At 35.1% G+C, this 19,964-nt stretch overlaps 1 protein-coding gene and 1 pseudogene across 1 annotated transcript; one reads left to right on the top strand and one right to left on the bottom strand.

Moving 5' to 3' along the window:
* Positions 1 to 8,060: 8,060 nt before the first annotated feature.
* Positions 8,061 to 19,964, top strand: part of LOC149188796 (putative LRR receptor-like serine/threonine-protein kinase At5g48740) — a 93,207-nt pseudogene continuing 81,303 nt past the window's right edge.
* On the bottom strand, positions 11,052 to 12,870 carry LOC149188797 (serine carboxypeptidase-like). Its single transcript, XM_089413100.1, has 5 exons — positions 12,695 to 12,870; positions 12,056 to 12,190; positions 11,656 to 11,914; positions 11,358 to 11,491; positions 11,052 to 11,271 (listed from the first exon to the last, which is right to left on the bottom strand). Exons 2-5 carry the CDS (start codon positions 12,077 to 12,079, stop codon positions 11,122 to 11,124), a joined length of 567 nt encoding a protein of 188 aa, XP_089269226.1. The 5' UTR covers positions 12,080 to 12,190; positions 12,695 to 12,870; the 3' UTR covers positions 11,052 to 11,121.

The following is a 19,964-nucleotide window of genomic DNA, read 5'->3' as shown; positions in this document are numbered from 1 at the left end:
AACCCAAAAACCCAAAGGATTAATATTATAAACCCAAGGTATATAAACCCTAAGATAAATATTATAAATCGTAAAACAAACATTTTTTACCGTGGTTGATTTTCATATTGAGGCAATATTTGTCACAATGTGACGTAGGAACATGGTTGATAAACACAAGGGATTTATATTAAACACTATGATTGATATTATAAACCTTATTAATAATATTACGGCCTAAGAATACGAACCCTTATATTAATAAACCCAAGGGATTGATATTATAAACCCAAGGCACTAATAAAATCAAGGGATTAATTCAAAAACCCAAAAAACCAAAGGATTAATATTATAAACACAAGGTATATAAACCCTAAGATAAATATTATAAATCGTAAAACAAACACTGTTGACCATGGTTGATTTTCATATTGAGACAAAATTTGTCACAATGTGACGTTGGACCATGGTTGACCATGATTTATTTCCATATTGAGAGAATATTTTTCATGATGTGACATTGGACCATGGTTCACGATGGATGATTTTCATATTTACAATATTTGTCACAATGCGATGTTCTACCATGGTCGACCATGGATGACCATGGTTGTGACAATGTGACGTTGGATAAATATTATAGGTCGTAAAATAAATACGGTTGACCATCATTGACTATAGTTGATTTTCATATTGATAGAATATTATAAACCCAAGAGATTTAAATTAAACCCTAGGATTAATATTATAAACCTTGTGAATAATATTATACCCTAGGAATATGAACCCTTAGTATTAATATTAAATCATAGGAACATAAGCCCTAAGATTAATAAACCGAAAGGATTAATACTATAAACCCAAGGAATTATAAACTTAAGGGATTAACATTAAACCCTAAGATTAATATTATAAACCATAGGATTAATATTAAACCCTAGGAATATAAATCCTATGATTAATATTAGAAACCCTAGGATCAATATTATAAAACAAAGGGAATAATAAACCCATTGGATTAATATTAAAAATGCGAGGGATTATAAACTCAAGGGAATAACATTAGACCCTAGGATTAATACTAAACCATAGGAATATAAACCCTAAGATTAATATTATAAACCTTAGGATTAATATTATAAGCCCAAGATATTAATACTACAAATCCAAGGAATTAATAAACCTAATGGATTAATATTATAAACTCAATGGATTATAAACCAAAGGGGATAATTATAAACCCAAGGGATTAATATTCTAAACCTAAGGGATTGATAAACCCAATATTAAAAACCTAAGGGATTAAAAGTAAACCCTAAGATTAATATTATAACCTTAATACTACAAATCATAAACCCAATATTAAACTTTAATATTATAAACCAAATATTAAAAGGCCCTAATATTATAAACCTTGTATTAAATCCAAGTTTTGTAATGTAACAATGCGATATTGAATAAGTTACAATGTAATGTAACATCGCAATAATGAATAAGTTACAATGTGATGTTGGATACAGTTTTTCACTATTCCGATATAACAATATTAAACCCTTGATATTATAAGCCCAAGGGACTAATAAATCCAATGTATTATTACTAAAAACCCAAGGGAGTATAAACCCAAGCGAATAATAGTAAACCCAAGGTATTAATATTATAAACCAAAGGGATATAGACCCTATGATAAATATTATAAACCCTAAAATAAACATTAAACCCGACGATTCGTGCCATAAACCTTTTTATTAATATTATAAACCCAATAGATTAATAAGCCCAAGGGCTTAATATTAAAAACCCATGGGATTATAAACCGAAGGGAATAAAATTAAACCCTAGGATGAATATTAAACTCTAGGAATATAAACCTTAAAATTAATAAACCCAAGGGATTAATATGGTAAATCATAGGCTTAGTATTAAACCCTAGGTATATAAACCCTATAATTAATATTATGAACCCAAGGAATTTATGTTAATGCCCAATAGATTGTAAACCCAAGGGATTATAAACCCATAGGAATAATATTAAACACAAGGAATTAATATTATAAACCGAAGCGATATAAAACCTAAAATAAGCATTAAACCCTACGATTAATATTACAAACCTTAACATTAACATTATAAACTTATGTGAATAAAAACCCAAGCGACAATATTAATATTACAACCCTTAACATTAATAAGAATTAAACCCTACGATTAATATTACAAACCTTAACATTAACATTATAAACTTATGTGAATAAAAACCCAAGTGACAAGATTAAAAAACCAAGGGATTTTAAACGCAAGGGAATAACATTAAACCTTGGGATTAATATTAAATCGTAGGAACATAAACTCTAAGATTAATAAACACAAAGGATTAATAGTATAAACCCAAGGAATTATAAACTTAAGGGATTAACATTAAATCCTAATATTAATATTATAAACCATAGGATTAATATTAAACCCTAGGAATATAAATCCTATGATTAATATTAGAAACCCTAGGATCAATATTATAAAACAAAGGGAATAATAAACACATTGGATTCATATTAAAAACACGAGGGATAATAAAGTCAAGGGAATAACATTAGACCTTAGGATTAATCCTAACCATAGCAATATAAACCCTAAGATTAATATTATAAACCTTAGGATTAATGTTATAAGCCCAAGGTATTAATACTACAAATCCAAGGAATCAATAAACATAATGGATTAATATTATAAACTTAAGGGATTTTAAAGCAAGGAGGATAATTATAAACTCAAGGGATTAATATTATAAATCTAGGGGATTGATAAAACTAAACAATTAATATTAAAAACCCAAGGGATTAATAATAAACCCTAATATTATAAGCCCTAATACTACAAATCATAAACCCAATATTAAACTTTAATATTATAAACCAAATATTAAAAGGCCCTAATATTATAAACCTTGTATTAAATCCAGGTTTTGTAATGCAACAATGCGACATTGAATAAGTTACAATGTAATGTAACATTGCAATAATGACTATTAGACTTATTTTCATATTGAGACAATGTTTGTCATAATGTGATGTTGGATACATTTTTGTATTATTCAAATGTAACAATATTAAACCCTTGATATTATAAGCCCAAGGGACTAATAAACCCAATGTATTAATACTAAAAATCCAAGGGATTATAAACCCAAGCAAATAATACTAAACCCAAGGAATTAATATTATAACCAAAGGGATAGACCCTATGGTAATTATTATAAACCCTAAAATAAACATTAAACATGGAGATTCATGTCATGAACCTTATTATTAATATTATAAACCCAATGGATTAATAATCCCAAGGGCTTAATATTAAAAACCCAAGGGAATAAAATTAAACCCTAGGAATATAAACCTTAAAATTAATAAACCCAAGGGATTAATATTGTAAAACATAGGCTTAATATTAAACCCTAGGAATATAAACCCTATAATTAATATTATGAACCCAAGGAATTTATATTACAAACCCAATAGATTGTAAACCCAAGGGATTTATATTAAACCCTAGGATTGATATTATAAACCTTATCAATAATATTATGCCCTAAGAATATGAACCCTTACATCAATAAAACCAAGGGATTGATATTATAAACCAAAGGCACTAATAAAATCAAGGGATTAATTCTAAACACCCCAAAACCCAAAGGAGTAATAGTATAAACCCAATGTATATAAACCCTAAGATAAATACTATAAATCGTAAAATAACATTGTTGACCATGGATGACCATGGTTAACTTCATAGTGAGACAATATTTGTCACAATGTGACGTTGGACCATGGTTGATAAACCCAAGGGATTTATATTAAACCCTAGGATTGATATTATAAACATTATCAATAATATTACGGCCTAAGAATATGAACACTTACATTAATAAACCCAAGGGATTAATATTATAAACCGAAGACACTAATAAAATCAAGGGATTAATTCTAAAAACCCAAAGGATTAAGATTATAAACCCAAGGTATATAAACCCTAAGAGAAATATTATAAATCGTAAAACAAACATTGTTTACCATGGTTGACCATGATTGATTTCCATATTGAGAGAATATTTGTGATAATATGACATTGGACCATGGTTCACAATGGATGATTTTCATATTGGCAATATTTGTCACAATGCAACGTTGGACCATGGTGAACCATGGTTGACCATCGTTGACCATGGATGACCATGGTTGTGACAATGTGATGTTGGACCATGAGACAATATTTGTCACAATGTGACCATGGCTATTGACGATCATTGACCATGATTGACCATACTCGAACATGGTTTATTTTCGTATTGATAGAATCTTTGTCACAATGTGATGTTGCACCAAGGTTGACGATGATTTTCCATTGATTGATTTTCATATTTACCATGATAACCATGATTGATTTTCATTTTGAGACAATCTTTATCACAATGCGACATTTGACTATGGTTGACTGTGATTGAATATTGTTGACCATGGTTGATTTTCATATTGAGACAATATTTGTTACAATGTCATGTTGGACCATGGTTGAACATGGTTGACGATGGTTGAACATGGTTGACGATGGTTGAACATGGTAGATTTTCATATTGAGACAATCGTTGTCACAATTTGACATTGGACCCTTGTTGACCATAGTTGACCTTGATTATAAACCGAAGGGATTTATATTAAACCCTATGATTAATATTATAAACCCTATGAATAATATTCTACCCTAGGAATATGAACCCTTAGATTAATAAACCCAAGGGATCGATATTATAAACCAAAGAGACTAATAAAATCAAGGGATTAACACTAAAAACCCGAGGGATTATAAAACCAAGGAAATAATATTAAACCCAAGGATTTAATATTATAAACACAATGTCTACAAACCCTGAGATAAATATTATAACCCCTAAAATAAACATGGTTAGCCATTATCGACCATGGTTGATTTTCATATTGACACAATATTATAAACCCAATGGATTATAACCCAAGAGCTTTGAATTGAACCCTAAGATTAATATTATAAATATTGTGAATAATATTATATCCTAGGAATATGAACCCTTAGATTAATAAACCCAAGGGATTGATATCATAAATGCAAGGGATTGATAAACCCAACAGATTATAAACTAATGGGAATAATATTAAACACAAGGAATTAATATTATAAACCGAAGGGATATAAACACTAAAATAAACAGTAAACCCTAAGATTAATATTATAAACCTTAAGATTAACATTATAAACATATGCGATTAATAAGCCCAAGGGATTAATTTTCAAAATCCTAGGGAATAACATTAAACCTTAGGATTAATATTAAATCCTAAGAACATAAACCCTAAAATTGATAAACCCAAAAGATTAATTGGATTCATTTTTTATTGTAAGTGGAAAGTACGTCTATACAATTGTTCCATTAGATTCCTCATAGTTTTGTAAAAAAAATCCCTCTTTCATTAACCTCCAGCACCACTCGAGATGAACTAAGGACCAATTCATTGTCATTTACATGTTCTATTATGTTCAAAGGCTTCTTAAACTATGGTGAGAAATAATTAATTGTGAATATGTTATTGACTTCATTTAAAACTTAAGAATAAAAAATCACTACACATATATCTAAAAATAATATATGAATATTGTAACTGTATCAATAAATTATTGCATAAGGTATATGACATAATTATTGTTTGTATATACATAATATTATATTGCAAACAAAAGTTATAATAAGACATTGAAGTTATAATAAGACATTGAAATTATAATCAGATCAAATATTTGAAAAATAAATTTTTAATAATAAAAAAGAAGATTTATGGTTAAAATTCAAATATTGTAAAAAACAATGGTCAATGCTCAACATAAACCAAGCAAATACATTACTAAAATCTTACCGAATCTTACGTGGGAATGGACGACTAATGAGAAATGTTTAGAATCTTTGGTACATTATTTTAATAAAAACATTTACGGATGGTATTGTAGAGCACCGTGCCAATGGCAACATCCCTATTGGACAGTCGACTTTTCCTCTGAGCACGGCTCTTATTCAATGAACATTTTGTCATTTTTAAGAACATGTCTGTGAGGACACTCCTAGGCAGAACGTGGTGACAGAGATGGAAGTGGATGGGCATTTTGACTGGTTCATATTGTATGGATATGGCTTAGTATTGATTGCAATATACAATGGCCGCTTTAAATTTAAAATGTCGTTTGAACTTGGACAGATTCGGATTCAGCTTCCAGAGATGACGATGTTGCATTGAAAATGTCCAACAAATTCCGAGTTTCGATGTGAAGTAGGCCGCTGCACTGTATTGATTGTAGTGTCTACACCGTCCGATTGGCAAATAAGTTGCAGTCTTCCTTGGGCGGGACTCAATTATTGTTGTTTTTAATTGACTCGCTGTAGATTTCCAGCACCAACGCGCAAAAAAGATTCAGCTTCACTCGGTTTATGGCTGCCTTCTACGCCTGGCTAAATGGCTTGTACTCATTTTAAAGAAAAACACATTTTATTTTATTGGGCCCGTTATGATGTACACTTCAGACACAATGATATTATTATATGTATAGTAGTTTGACCTGTACTATACAGATTGAGTAGGTTTAATGAGTAAGAGTATGTGTTTTTTTTAAAGGTTCAAAACCAAAAAGAGATAGAAAATGTATATCTTAATAAATTTAGCAGTCAAATGCTAGAATATGTATGCCTTGCTAGAATTAATAATCAAATAGCTTCCTTGTCCCACAACAAAAAGTCTAGTCTAATATACCAATTTGATACATAATTTAATAATGACATTAAAGATTAGATAATAATTATTATTATTATTTGTTAAAATAAAATAAAAAGCACTAAACCAGCATCAGGTGTGAAAGAGTAACCAGACGTGGAGTCAAGCTCAAAGAAACTCTTAGGTCGAAATGGGAATGTAGTTTTTATTTCTATAAAAAAAAATATAGTGAAAGTGTTTGAATTCTATTTATGATGGTAGAAATAGATTCAACATCTTAAAATTTTTTAAGGACATTCAAAATCTTGAAACTTGATAATTGTCAATTAGATTTTTAAAAATTACTACAGGATTTTATCAAAATCGTATCAAGATTTTCACATTTTTACAGCAAGATTTTAAATATCATTTATGATATAGAACAATCAATTAGTTTACATAAATTGAATATGGAACTTTGCAAGTATAAATTTGATTTAACTGTGAGATGGTAACTTTAATATGGTGAGCTTTCAAATTTCTAGAGAAACAAATCTTTTCTCAAATTTTGCACTAAAAAAATAGATTAATGCTTAGTAGATTGGGGCTAAATTGTTTCTAGACTACTTTATAAAATTCATTACAATATAATATTTGAGAAAATAGTAAAATTAAACTTACAATGAAATTATTTTGATAATAAGAACTTTGATCTGTTCTACCTAGAAAGTCTAGGGTTCGAGCCCGTATAGCCCTATACATTCCACTAAGTGATACTATTTATATATATCCCCTCGGAGTCCGTCCCTAGAAAATAAATCTTAATATTTAGAACTTTATTAATAAGTGAAATATTCAGCGCAAGGAAAATCAATAAAACAAAAATATAAGTTTACCATATCTCATAGCTCTACCATGCTGGATTTTACCGCCACTTTCTATCATAAATGGAAAAGACGACTCGCAACTATAATTTTGGGGAACACAAAACTCTAGACCTTAACTTGCAAGAGGGATGAGAACAAAAGTCTGGACATGGAAAGTTGTACATGGAAAAGACTTGACTAGCAAGTAGGAGGAAAAAAATTTTGCAGCCAACAAGGGCTGCAATTATGTTGAACATACACATTACATAGACAGTCACGCAAACAGTCGAGAAGAAAGTTGTTATTGGACATTCCAGAGAGGTCACACACAGGCAAAGGCCAAGAAATCATATGTAAAGAACATTTCCAATTTCCTTCGAAACAGGCAACTGTTTGTCTGAATCCTACTCCTTTCATTCTACTGTTATATCGCCTGAGGACCTTTTTCTAAATGGTTTTGACTATGGACAAATTTCGTTATGGAAAATGGAGAGGTTGCATAGCGTGAGCTGGCGTGCTTTTGAGTTTATTGGCTCTTACTTCTGCTCAGCCAGGTATGTACTAATTATGGAACCTAAGTTCACAGTTGCCGGGAATGTAGTGTTTATGTTGTTTTTACCTTTCAGAATCGTCATTTGATTTCTCGTCGTTTTGTAAGATTCATGGAGTGTCTGCTTCAATCACCATTTGATGTCTTTTTGATGAATCGTCATATTTGGTTGACAAGATATGGTTTTATTAAAAGTAATTGCTGGTTGTGTGGAAGGATTTTTAAGTATCGATTGTGGAGGGAAAACCAATCGAACCGGAAAAAACAATGTAAGCCGTCGTTTTGTAAGATTCATGGAGTGTCTGCTTCAATCACCATTTGATGTCTTTTTGATGAATCGTCATATTTGGTTGACAAGATATGGTTTTATTAAAAGTAATTGCTGGTTGTGTGGAAGGATTTTTAAGTATCGATTGTGGAGGGAAAACCAATCGAACCGGAAAAAACAATGTAAGCCGTCGTTTTGTAAGATTCATGGAGTGTCTGCTTCAATCACCATTTGATGTCTTTTTGATGAATCGTCATATTTGGTTGACAAGATATGGTTTTATTAAAAGTAATTGCTGGTTGTGTGGAAGGATTTTTAAGTATCGATTGTGGAGGGAAAACCAATCGAACCGGAAAAAACAATGTAAGCTGGGTTACCGATACAATTTTTGTAAACCTCGGTTAGACAGCAGACACTACTACATGTAGGGGGGTTTTAAGACAATATTTGAGTCAATTGTCTTAACTTAAGACAAAAAGAAACTCAAATATTGTCTCTAAGCGGGTGTCTCAAAATATAATGTCTCAAAAATTTGTCTCTATAAAGACAATATAGAACACATATTATTATTGTCTCTATAAATACAATTTGATTTGTCTCTCTAGAGACAATTTCATTTGTGTCTCTTTAGAGACAATTACATTTTTGTCTTTTTAGTGACAATTCCATAATTCAAACTATTGTCTCTCTAGAGACAATATAAAAACTTATTTTAAAAAAAATAAATGTCCATAATTCAAACTATTGTCTCTCTAGAGACAATATAAAAAATTATTTAAAAAAAATAAATGTCCATAATTCAAACTATTGTCTCTCTAGAGACAATATAAAAAATTATTTAAAAAAAATAAATGTCCATACTTCAAACTATTGTCTCTCTAGAGACAATATAAAAAATTATTTCAAAAAAATAAATGTCCATAATTCAAACTATTGAGTTAAAGATGTTTCGAACGCATGAAGATATGAAAGCAAATTCAAACCGCGAAAAAATTTAAAATGAATGACATGGGAGAAGATCAGTTATTTCCCATGGCACTTACTTTGCTCTTGCTAGGGCGATTGTTAGGACACTATATAACGCATGGACAGTTGCCAACGTAAAGATGAAGTAGTGGAGCTCGTTCATGCCAGTGAGGGAGACCAGAGGATACTTACCCTTGAATCAAGAGGGAATGAACAATTATCAAACTATCATAAATATCTTGAATCATATCAAATGGACTAACACGATCTAAGTAACATCTAATAGCATTGTGAAATTCGAATGCGCAACATAGAGTTTGGTGTCCACCTCAGAACAATGATTGATAGCAGGAGCCATTGATTATTCCTTTTGACATGGAAGCATACTATAAGCCATTCCTTTCGGTATACAAATCTTAGAAATGGGCTTCTCTCCAATGGTCAATAAAAACGAGATGAATCCCATCAGCATCAGTTCTGCAATCAAAAAAGACCATTTAAAATGTATTATGTCAGCCGATGTCATGTGACGCAATCTCATTCTGAAATTCTGAGAGTTGCTAAAAGATAGACTTGCTACAACGATCTGAATACTTCTTATGAACAACTCTCAACTTATTTCCTCCCGTATTTAGGCGAAAAGCAACCATGAAATACGCACATTTCCCCGAACAATGCACATAAATGTTATTACCTCAATGTACAAAGTTAACAAAATGTGCGTATGCCTCCAGATGCTTAGTATGCGCATTAGTATTGGATAAAGATTCAATTCAGACAGGGTGTTAGTAGCTGAGTTCCAACATATAGTTGATCGAGACACAATGTTCTGGCCGTAGCTAATCAACAATGCCTGCCTGTAATTGATGAAGAAATCTAAAATGTCTAGGAGTAGGATTTCTTTAGAACGGTAAAATCAGTAAAAGCATGATGCTTTAAAAATTTTAAGGCTTACTTCAGGTCTGCTTCATAGTAGCTTGTATGAAGGGTAAGTGTTTTGTTCCAACATGGATCCTTCCTCAAAGTGCATCGAGCAGTGTAGACAGCAATAGCAGCAAGCATTGATGGACTGTACATAGTCCATGCGCTTTATGGACATATCTTTCCATGCCAAGCACTTAATGTCCAAGAGGCTTATAAAGGGATAAGAGGCAAAAAGAGGAAACATGCATATTCAACAATAAAATAATAGAATGAACGAGAAGTGAAACACAGCCAAACCACATAGCCTCCAATTCAAATATAAGTAGACAATACTGGCATCCGTTGTATGATTGCAAACAACATAAATGTTTTCATGTCATTGTCAATAAAATTGAATGTAGGCTAAGAGCATCATGCTTTGAATTCCCCGAGACTCTAACCAAATATTTTTGTTGAATTTACAATTTCTTTCATCCAATTTACAATTTCTTTCATCCATTAGGACATCAGAACATGCTGGAATAAGAACACAGGACATACTATTCATGTTCTTGAATATAACTTTAACACCATGTATAATCATAATTCCACAAGGCTTGGTAAGCAATAAGAAGCACTATTTCTATACAGTTAAAAAGTGGCCATCAAAATATTTGACACAAGTTAGCAAGACTGATGGTCCCAATGCATAATTATTTTGCCAAATCAAAAAATACACATCTTTGGGAATGCACACTATTGCAAATCTAGAAATATTTACATTAATCTAGGTGAAGAGAGCAATTCTCCTAGTTAAGCAGATAACTAACTCTCGAAATTCTTCTCTGGCATCTCCGTCACTGTCTTTAAAATTTGAGAATTGTCGTCAGTAATACTTCCTTGTGTCCAGCGTTTTAACATCTCCAAGGCTGCTTTTGGCTGATCCATTGGGACCATATGACTTGCATCATGAACCTGGTTCAACAAAATAGAAGATTTCGTAAGGAAGAAATTATCTACTTGTACAACGAAATCAAAGATGATCATCGAGTGCCTTTTACCTTGAGAAAACTGAGTGGTCCATAACTGGTTATTAAACCTGCTTCCTTATCGTCTACAAGGAAGGATTTTGTAGGTGCCTTCTTGAAATTCTCACTTCCAGACCAATCCATGGAATTCACCCATCTTGAATTGCCTGAGAGACACAAAATTTGAACAATTAACTTTTCAATTTTGAAGATTAGAGTGACAAGCCTGAAAAACACAACTGCAAATAAGTTAATAACAAACTTAACACCTAAATCATAAAGTCATTCTCCAAAACAAAAACAATATGTTATATGTATACAGTATCATTACCTAACCAATTGCAAATGAGATCATATTCTCCTGCATAAACTAGCAACTTAACACCATCCTCCAAGAGTGTTGGAATGCCAACTTCCATATTCCGCATCCAGTCAGTAAGCATAGCTTCATAAACCAAGGGGCTACAGGAGACAAATTTTCGGCTGCCAACCCCCAGGGCATCCCTAACGGAACCCTGGTTTAAGTAATTCTCCATATTTGAAAAATCATAGCACAGGCCACCATTGCACTCCTTCCGAACATCATAGTACTGCAAAATATAAAACAAAATAATGAAAACTAATATCATAAGATATATAAAACAATGATGACAAACTACATTTTAAGATACAAAATGCTGATAAAATAAACATAATGTCTGGCTGTCCAGTATTTAGAATTTAAGTCTTACATTGATATTCCCAGCTAATGCCATAATGGAATTGAAAATTGAGGTGCACACCAAGTATGATGCAAAGCATGTGACAGTCCCTTCGGTACCTGGCAAGTTATCACACCGGCTATAATCAGAACCTACATTAAGAACCTTCGATAAAGGATCCAACATAACATCAGCCGTAACCAGTTACTTAAAACACTTCACAAATGGTAACTAAGGATCATAAAGAAAACAACATTTAGCCATCAAGCTTCTCACAATTTAAAACATAGTAACAAGATTTCAATATGAACACATACAAATCTAGTTCAGTAAACAAAGTATACATCTCATAAATATGAAAATATGCATTTTGTTCCAAATTTTAATAGGATTTCAGCCCCATGAAAAAATATTCCTTGAAATTTGATGACTAGTTTATATTTATAGGTGTCTATTTCTGAGATTTTTGGGCTGTTTTTTATGGATTAAAGGTCTACAAGTATCAAATACATGAGATATATTATCAAAAACGATAAAAAGTGGACCATACTGCAAAATGTTTGTAAAAACACACAATAAACAAGAATGAACTAACTAGAGGAGGGAAAAGCATCACCTATGCACAATATTTTGAGATCCAGATAAGCCTTCACTACTGTTATGGAAAACGCTTGCACAAACAACTTAAAAAATACATTGAATATTTCAAAAACCACATCAACAAACAAGCCTTCCATAGCGGATAAGTGTTCAAAGCCCTTAACACAAATTTTATGGATTGTACTTGCTCATTATGTACTGAAGCAAACACAGTTCAACCAAGAAGAATGCTAGATTTTCCATCTGAATAATAGATAGTACGACTTGTCAGTACAGCAGGGTATTATTAGGAATACAATAAAGAAAAGTAATTTAAAACATGAATGCTATATTTTATGAGGCATTTTCGAAAGTAGATTTGATCAATGCCACACAGGCTGCTTTCAACAATATAAAAAGTGGTGTCCTTCAAAACTTTACCACTTTGTTGGAATCAACTGCCTTTAGAAACCTAAGGAGGAATACATATGGCCGAGTTGGAACTGTAAGCTTGAAGTTCAATTGCTTTAAACTCCTGCGAAGAGTTATTATCAATTGATCAGTCAATCTAAATGTTTGGAGACTAAGTTGCAATCAATGACAAAGAATTATCAGTTAGAGCTAATTACCATGGCCACTATCTGTTCTGACGTGCATTCATTTGGGAAGATGCGGATGAAGTCATTGACCTATAGCCAAGTATAAACTAGCTCTTATCAATATTGTGTTACCTATTATAATATAATTTTTGTGTTGATTCCAGCATAAAGCGTAATCTTCTGTAGGAGTAGATATTTCTGGTGTATGTACTTTTATACAGCCAACAAAGTTTTCTTTTAATTAGATATATACACATCCTTTCTTACAGATGTCAGCAAGTCATCCTACCTGTGGAGGACAGACTTCTTCATATCTGCTAGCTATAAACATTGCAGCGATAGTAAGTAATGGAAAATTCTTCCTTGCAATACTCTGAATAGAAAGGTATCTATCAATGATGTTCACAGTGAGATACAACGTCTCTTGCATTAATTCCAATTCCAAATTGTTATAGACATTTTTGTGCCTATCAGCATGGAGCATGAAATTTCAATAATCTGAGGGATCCAAAGTCCCTAAACATGTTGTTCTTACCCTTAGAGGAACAAGGTCTGCAAACCACAGCACTAAAAATCAGTTCTCCACCTAAAAACACTCAAAAACAGGCTATTTCTGGATCATGTCAGCTACTCCACTGAGCATCTGCGTTGAATGTCAAATGCTCTTCCTTGTACCTGCGCTGAAGGTCAAAACTAATGAAGGCTACCTGCGCTGGGTGAGATTGGCCAAGTGGCACAGTCATTCTGCAAGGTGTCAACTGCCCAGGAAGCTTCCAAACTGACACTTGGGTCAAGGAATTCGCCTAGTGATGAGTAAGAGGGTCTTGATCTCCAAGTGGAAGCAAGATTCTCCAAGTGGACTCAAGAACTGAAGATTAACTAAAGTGGGAGAGGACACAAGTCAGCTTCAGGCCAGTCTCAAGATGACTCATCCTTTCTCCAAAAACCTATATATAGAGCTCTCTCATGAGGTCTAAGGAGGCTGGAATTTTGTGCAAGTAAGGAAGTGTTGTTGGTTTGTGATTAGAGCTATTGGGTGCTTGCTTGAAGGAGGTGAAGAGGAGATTTCTTTCAGCTGGGAGGTGTTGCTGGATTGGGCCCATTGTGGTTGTAACTCTCTCAGAACTTTACTTCTATTATCAATAAAGTATTTAAGGTTCTTCTATATGCATGTGCCTTTATGATGAATAGATGCTTGTATATTTGATTTATGCTAATCCTATAATCGATTATGGATGTATGCTTCTTGTAGTTTCCTTTTCTTGTGCTTTTTCAGGATCTGTGTGTAGCTGGCCCGGTGAAAGGACAAGGAGCTAGGAGTAAGTGGCAAGGAGTGAAGACTGGATCGACTATTAGCGCAAGATAACGGTTAGTAGATCATCCTTTTCTTCCCTCTCTCATCTCATAAAGAAGAAACTTTGAATAGCTTTGCATTCTGTTGTTGCTGGAGTACTATCACCTTCAGAGTGGGATAGAGGCAGTCTGCATTTCAGCGCAGTTCCCGAAGGGGCTACCTGCGCTGAAGGTCAAACAGGCAGTGTTACACCTGCGCTGGACCAGTCTTGGCTTGAGTTGCTGTGGTTTCCTGCTGTGTCTTGATTTGTTTTCACTGTTTCTTTTGCTGTTTGCTGCCAGTCAGTAGGCCTATATGAAACCATCTTCCTTTGTCATTATTCCGCCTCAGTTGTATAAAGAAACTGTATTTGTTCTTTTGTATTTCTTGTGTCATTTACAGTTTCCCATAACGAAAGTGAACAGTCATGCATTGACCTCTTAGATCTAGACCTGTGATTAAGTGTCGTTCTGATCTTAAGAGTTAGTTTATTTGTTGTTCATAGCTGATTGAGTTTGTCGCTTTCGTTATATGGTTTGAATTTATATATTTCTAAGTGTCGAAACAAGTAAATCTTAAGGCGTCTCTTTCGAGTTTTGGACAAACTTGTTTACTTTCGCTTGAAATTGAATTCGAAATTATACAACAACTTTCTTTCTGTATTTCATCAAACATTAAGGAAGTGAAAAGAAATACTTGCATTTTTGCATTTTGCATTAAGTTTGTATGTTGATTTAGGGAAAAGTGCATTAGCGAGTGCTCTTTGATCTGTGTGAAAAGGATTTTATCTCTCTTTTCCCTCAGTAGTTAAGATTTTCATAAGTCGAAAAGATTGGAAAAGCTTGCTTCTCATCTTAGACTGCATTTAGGAATTTGTATCAATACATCTCGTGGTGAACCTTGAAAGGCAAACTTTAAAAAGATCAACTTAAAATATATTGAATGAACCTAACAACGCTTTGAAACATAACGCAAACATCTAGAGGTCTAAGCTAGAGACGTGTTCCGACGTCGTTAAACATAGTGACTGTCGATCTCGACGAAGGTGGGTGATTCCTCCTGAGAGTCGGTGGCACTAATACGGACTTGTGCTCCCACGTACCGTTGCGTATATATTGGGAGACCCCTATAGGATCAAAGCCTTTATCCATAGGAAACCGTGTCGGCCGCCCTACTGATCGCAATGCAGTGAACACAGCATTCACGAAGATCGACCACTCGTACCGTAAAACGTATTCTGTTGTTTTGCGAAAGGTTTGGCACACCCTCTGCCTAGATCTCCAGAGCAGTTTCTTTTGGCCTTTTTCAAACTCTATAAATGAAAAATTCCAACCGAGAATTTGTCACTTCGGGCTCGTTAATACATCGAAGGAGACTAGAGTCATCTTTAGCTTTTTCTCGACTCTTAAAAAGTGAAAAAGCAAGTTGTGTCTAAAAGCGTCTAATAAAATTCATTCAATTCGGAAACACAAATTTCCCCTTTTAACATTTTGGTTGATCGAGTAATCCGCAATCGTGGAAGGAAGTCAATTGAAAATCCGTCGTTCATGGAGGCTTGCGTGTCAACCGTCTTTGTCCCCGGAATCGAAAACAGTACGGGCAAAGCGAACTCGTTTAACCGGGTCAAAATCTCCTTTGAAAGTTAGAACAAGTGTTCCTACTACATCCGAGGTTCCGGTTACTCCTAACATTTCTGGAAACCCTGCCTCTATAGAAGAAGTTCAACAGCTACAGAAGGACAGTAATATTGATCCTGGTCTGGGGGCAAATACTTGTGTAACTGAACCAGGTCCATCTATAACCGGTCCAGAGAGTTTTGCTCCTCAAACAACTGTCGCTGTCAAAGTAACCACTTCTTCGGCACCAGAAATATTTTACGGACCTGACGGTCTTCCTCTTCCACCAGGTTTGATTGCGATAGAGGAAATTGCAGAGGATCCGCAAGCAAGTACTCCAACTCATTTTGGAGTCGGGGTCACTCTATTTCCTTCATCAGAAGTTAATCCACCACAAGTGGAAGTTCCTGTAGAATCGCTAGGCAATCTATTGGATAGACTTAAAATGTCTGAACAACCGTCATCATCTAGGACTGTGTCAAATGACACAGTGACAGCAGAAGTTCCTGCCGTCACTCCAACAATGTTTGCCGGCATACCAGCTGTCCCAACTAGCTCTCAACAGCTAGAAGGAGTCCACCAAGGGACTATGTCGACAGTATGGTCTGTTCCAGTTTGTTCATCCGGAGTAATACCCGGCAACTCTTATGTTGAGACTCAACAGATTGATCCTCATGGAGGACAATCTGGGCCATCAATCCCTTTTAATTCCGGATTGCTACCGTATGGGGGGCAATATGCCCTTTCACTACCCGCTCCGGGAGGGTATCCATACGTGAGTTCACAACAATGTTCAGGTAATACTGGAATTGCATCAAGTAGTTGGGTACCCATGCTACCTCAACAACCAAGGATTGTATATTCTATGTAACAGTGTGTACCCGTGACGAACATCCCAACCACACCGGCTATCGTAATCGTGTCGCAAGTTCAAGCGATACCTGTTACATGTCAACCTCAGGTTGTAATGCAACAGTCGCTTGACCATGGGTCGCAACCACAATCGCCAACTGGTGGGTCGACACAAGTACAAACGGGTACAATTACCCCACACCTTGGTCCAATGTTTAGCATGGCACAACAAAACATGGCGTCGCAAACATGGCTTGTACAATACCAACAACCGCAGTTCCAGCAAGTATACCAAGGTTCTGAGCAGCAGATCTTTGCGAATAGTGGACAACCGTACATCCAAAACGGTCAAAACCAACCACTTTACAGTGGTCAAGTCCACCAACCGTATCAATCATACCAACATCAATTACATTATGCTAGTATGCAAAGACCCACTGCTCAAGCGATTCCATCGTACCCTGGTTACGCTTCGCCTAACCTGAATCAACAGTTACCATTCGTGGCAACTTTAGAGTTACCTGATTTACATCGGTTAACGAACGATCCGATTGCTTATGCCCCTTGGTGGCCAGCGATTCCTCATAAACTTCCTTCTGACATTCCTAAATTCAATGGAAATCCAGGTGAAGACCCGTCGAATCACGTGATGACCTTTCATCTGTGGTGTTCGTCGAACACCCTTAACGATGATTCGATAAGACTTCGCCTTTTTCAGAGGACATTGACAAGTCCAGCGGCTAAATGGTATATTGAATTGCCAAGAGCCTCTTTCGACAACTTTAGTTCCCTAGCCACGACTTTCCTAACCCATTTTCAATTACCGATAAGGTATGAAACGGGAACAGAAATATTAACCAACTTCAAACAGACAACTGCTACCCATATATCTGATCATATACATGAGTGGCGTCGTCGTCGTAGGATGGTGAAAACATATGTTCCCGATCAGCTATTAGCTGAATGGTTTATAAAGTCGTTACTTCTGGCTATTACGAAAGATGTGGCCAAGGGGGGGGGTCGTAACAGAGGAGCAAGTGATTGCTCGTGCACAATATTTGGACTTGGTGTATACCCAGTCCGGCACACTCTATGACAAAATACCTGACGCCCCTAGACCGGAATTTTTAATTCCTCCCCCTCCTAAATCAAATAGTGACCCTCATGCCGGTGATGGCGTGATTGGCACCGCAAACACGAAATCGATAAAGGCTTCCGCAAAGAAAGCCCGTAAGAATTCGGATCAAAATGCAAAAGAAGAAATTCTTGCTTCGGAAGTAAATGCCGTATCAGAAGATAAGGGCAAAGAAACCAATCAACCAGGAAGCAAGAAGAAATAAAACAAAGGGAAGAAGAAGAAACAGGGTGAGTCATCCCCTGGAAAAAATTCTTCAAACCCTCCTGGCAAAGGGAAACAAAATTATCCATGTCTAATATGTGATGATAAGGATCATAACACAAAGAATTGCTCGTTCAAAGCTGAGTTAAAGAGGTTCTTTAAAAGTTCCCAAACATCAGCTGTGTTAACTGATCCATTTCCCAACCCAGGTCAAAATATGGTTGATAGTGGAAATGCTTCCCCGTCACAAGTTCTTATGTTGTCGGTTTCGAAACAGCAGAATGATGCTTTGATTTCGACAAGGAACAAAGATTATGGGAACCCTCAGGTGTCGAACGAAAAAGGTAAAGATCAACCAAGTAGTTCGACAACAACTTCGACAGAAGTTATAACACCCACCATCCCTGAATTAACAATAAAACCGCCAAAGAGTGTAGTACATAAGTCGACATTTAATCCTCGCGCCAGAGCGGCGCAGCATTATAATATAGTGGAAGATTTGGCTCAATCGCCATCCGCTATGTCGACCCTTGAAGTGCTACAAAATTGTCCAACCCAAAGGCAGGCATTGTTATCAGCAATTGGTGGAGTAGATCCTAAGGATTCAAATCTGGTATCCTTTGATCACAAGGGATATGATCCTCAATTACCGGCTCAATTAGCTTTCCTTATTCAAGTGAAAGCCCTCAACAAAACTATTCACAGAATGATAATTGATGAGGGGGCATCGACATGTATCATGTCGATGAGCTGCTGGAAAACTTTAGGATCTCCAACCTTGTCTCGATCATCGACGACATTAAAGGCTTTCGACGGAAGGACTTATACCCCTTACGGTATCCTTAATAACTTGAAAGTTGAACTTGGAGGAAAAACGGTAGAGATTGATGTTGAAGTCATTGATGGAAATCTTGATTATAACATCCTACTGGGAAGACCATGGATTTATGCCATGGCAGCTGTCGTGTCGAATTATTTTAGGAAGATTGCATTCCCGTTTGAAGGAGGGATTACGATCTTCGACCAACAAAACTTCCTCCCTAATGGTTCGCAAGTTACGGGAAGCATTCCCATGATTCATGAGAGTAACCATTCAATTCAAGATATCGGAGTAGGATTATTGAAAGATCCCACATTGATGGGAACTTTCGCGTTACCACCTCCTATTTATATAGGAAATGTACCGTTTGTAGCAAACTGCAACATGATATCTTCCACGAAGGTCAACATGGATCATGCAATGGTTTTGCCCCCAAGCCCTTTAGAAATATTGTAGCAATCAATGTTTCAGGCATGGGAGGCGAGCCCCAATCAACGCTCGTCAAGCGTTTGGGTAGATAGGTCTAGAGAGTATGGAACCCCACTAGATCCTTGGTCGAAAGTACATGGGACAGACGAAGGAATCTTACAATCAATGATGATTGAAGGGGCACCATGGAATGATCACCACCATCGTTCCCTTCTTCCGGAATATGAAGAAGATACTCAAAGTGACCTTTATCACCCTTCAGTATTTGAATTCCTAACAAATACTGTAAATACGGTGGATTCCGAGCGAAACCTATCCAATATTGAAGAGACTATAGCCATAAATATCTCGACCAAAGCGGATGTTGTAGAG

Source organism: Pinus tabuliformis, chromosome 3_1 (assembly GCF_031772625.1).
Source record: "Pinus tabuliformis cultivar Carrire ecotype Pingquan chromosome 3_1, CPIR1, whole genome shotgun sequence".
Lineage (NCBI taxonomy): Eukaryota > Viridiplantae > Streptophyta > Pinopsida > Pinales > Pinaceae > Pinus > Pinus tabuliformis.
The sequence above is the reverse complement of the archived record's forward strand: the minus strand, read 5'-3'. Positions and strand labels throughout refer to the sequence as shown.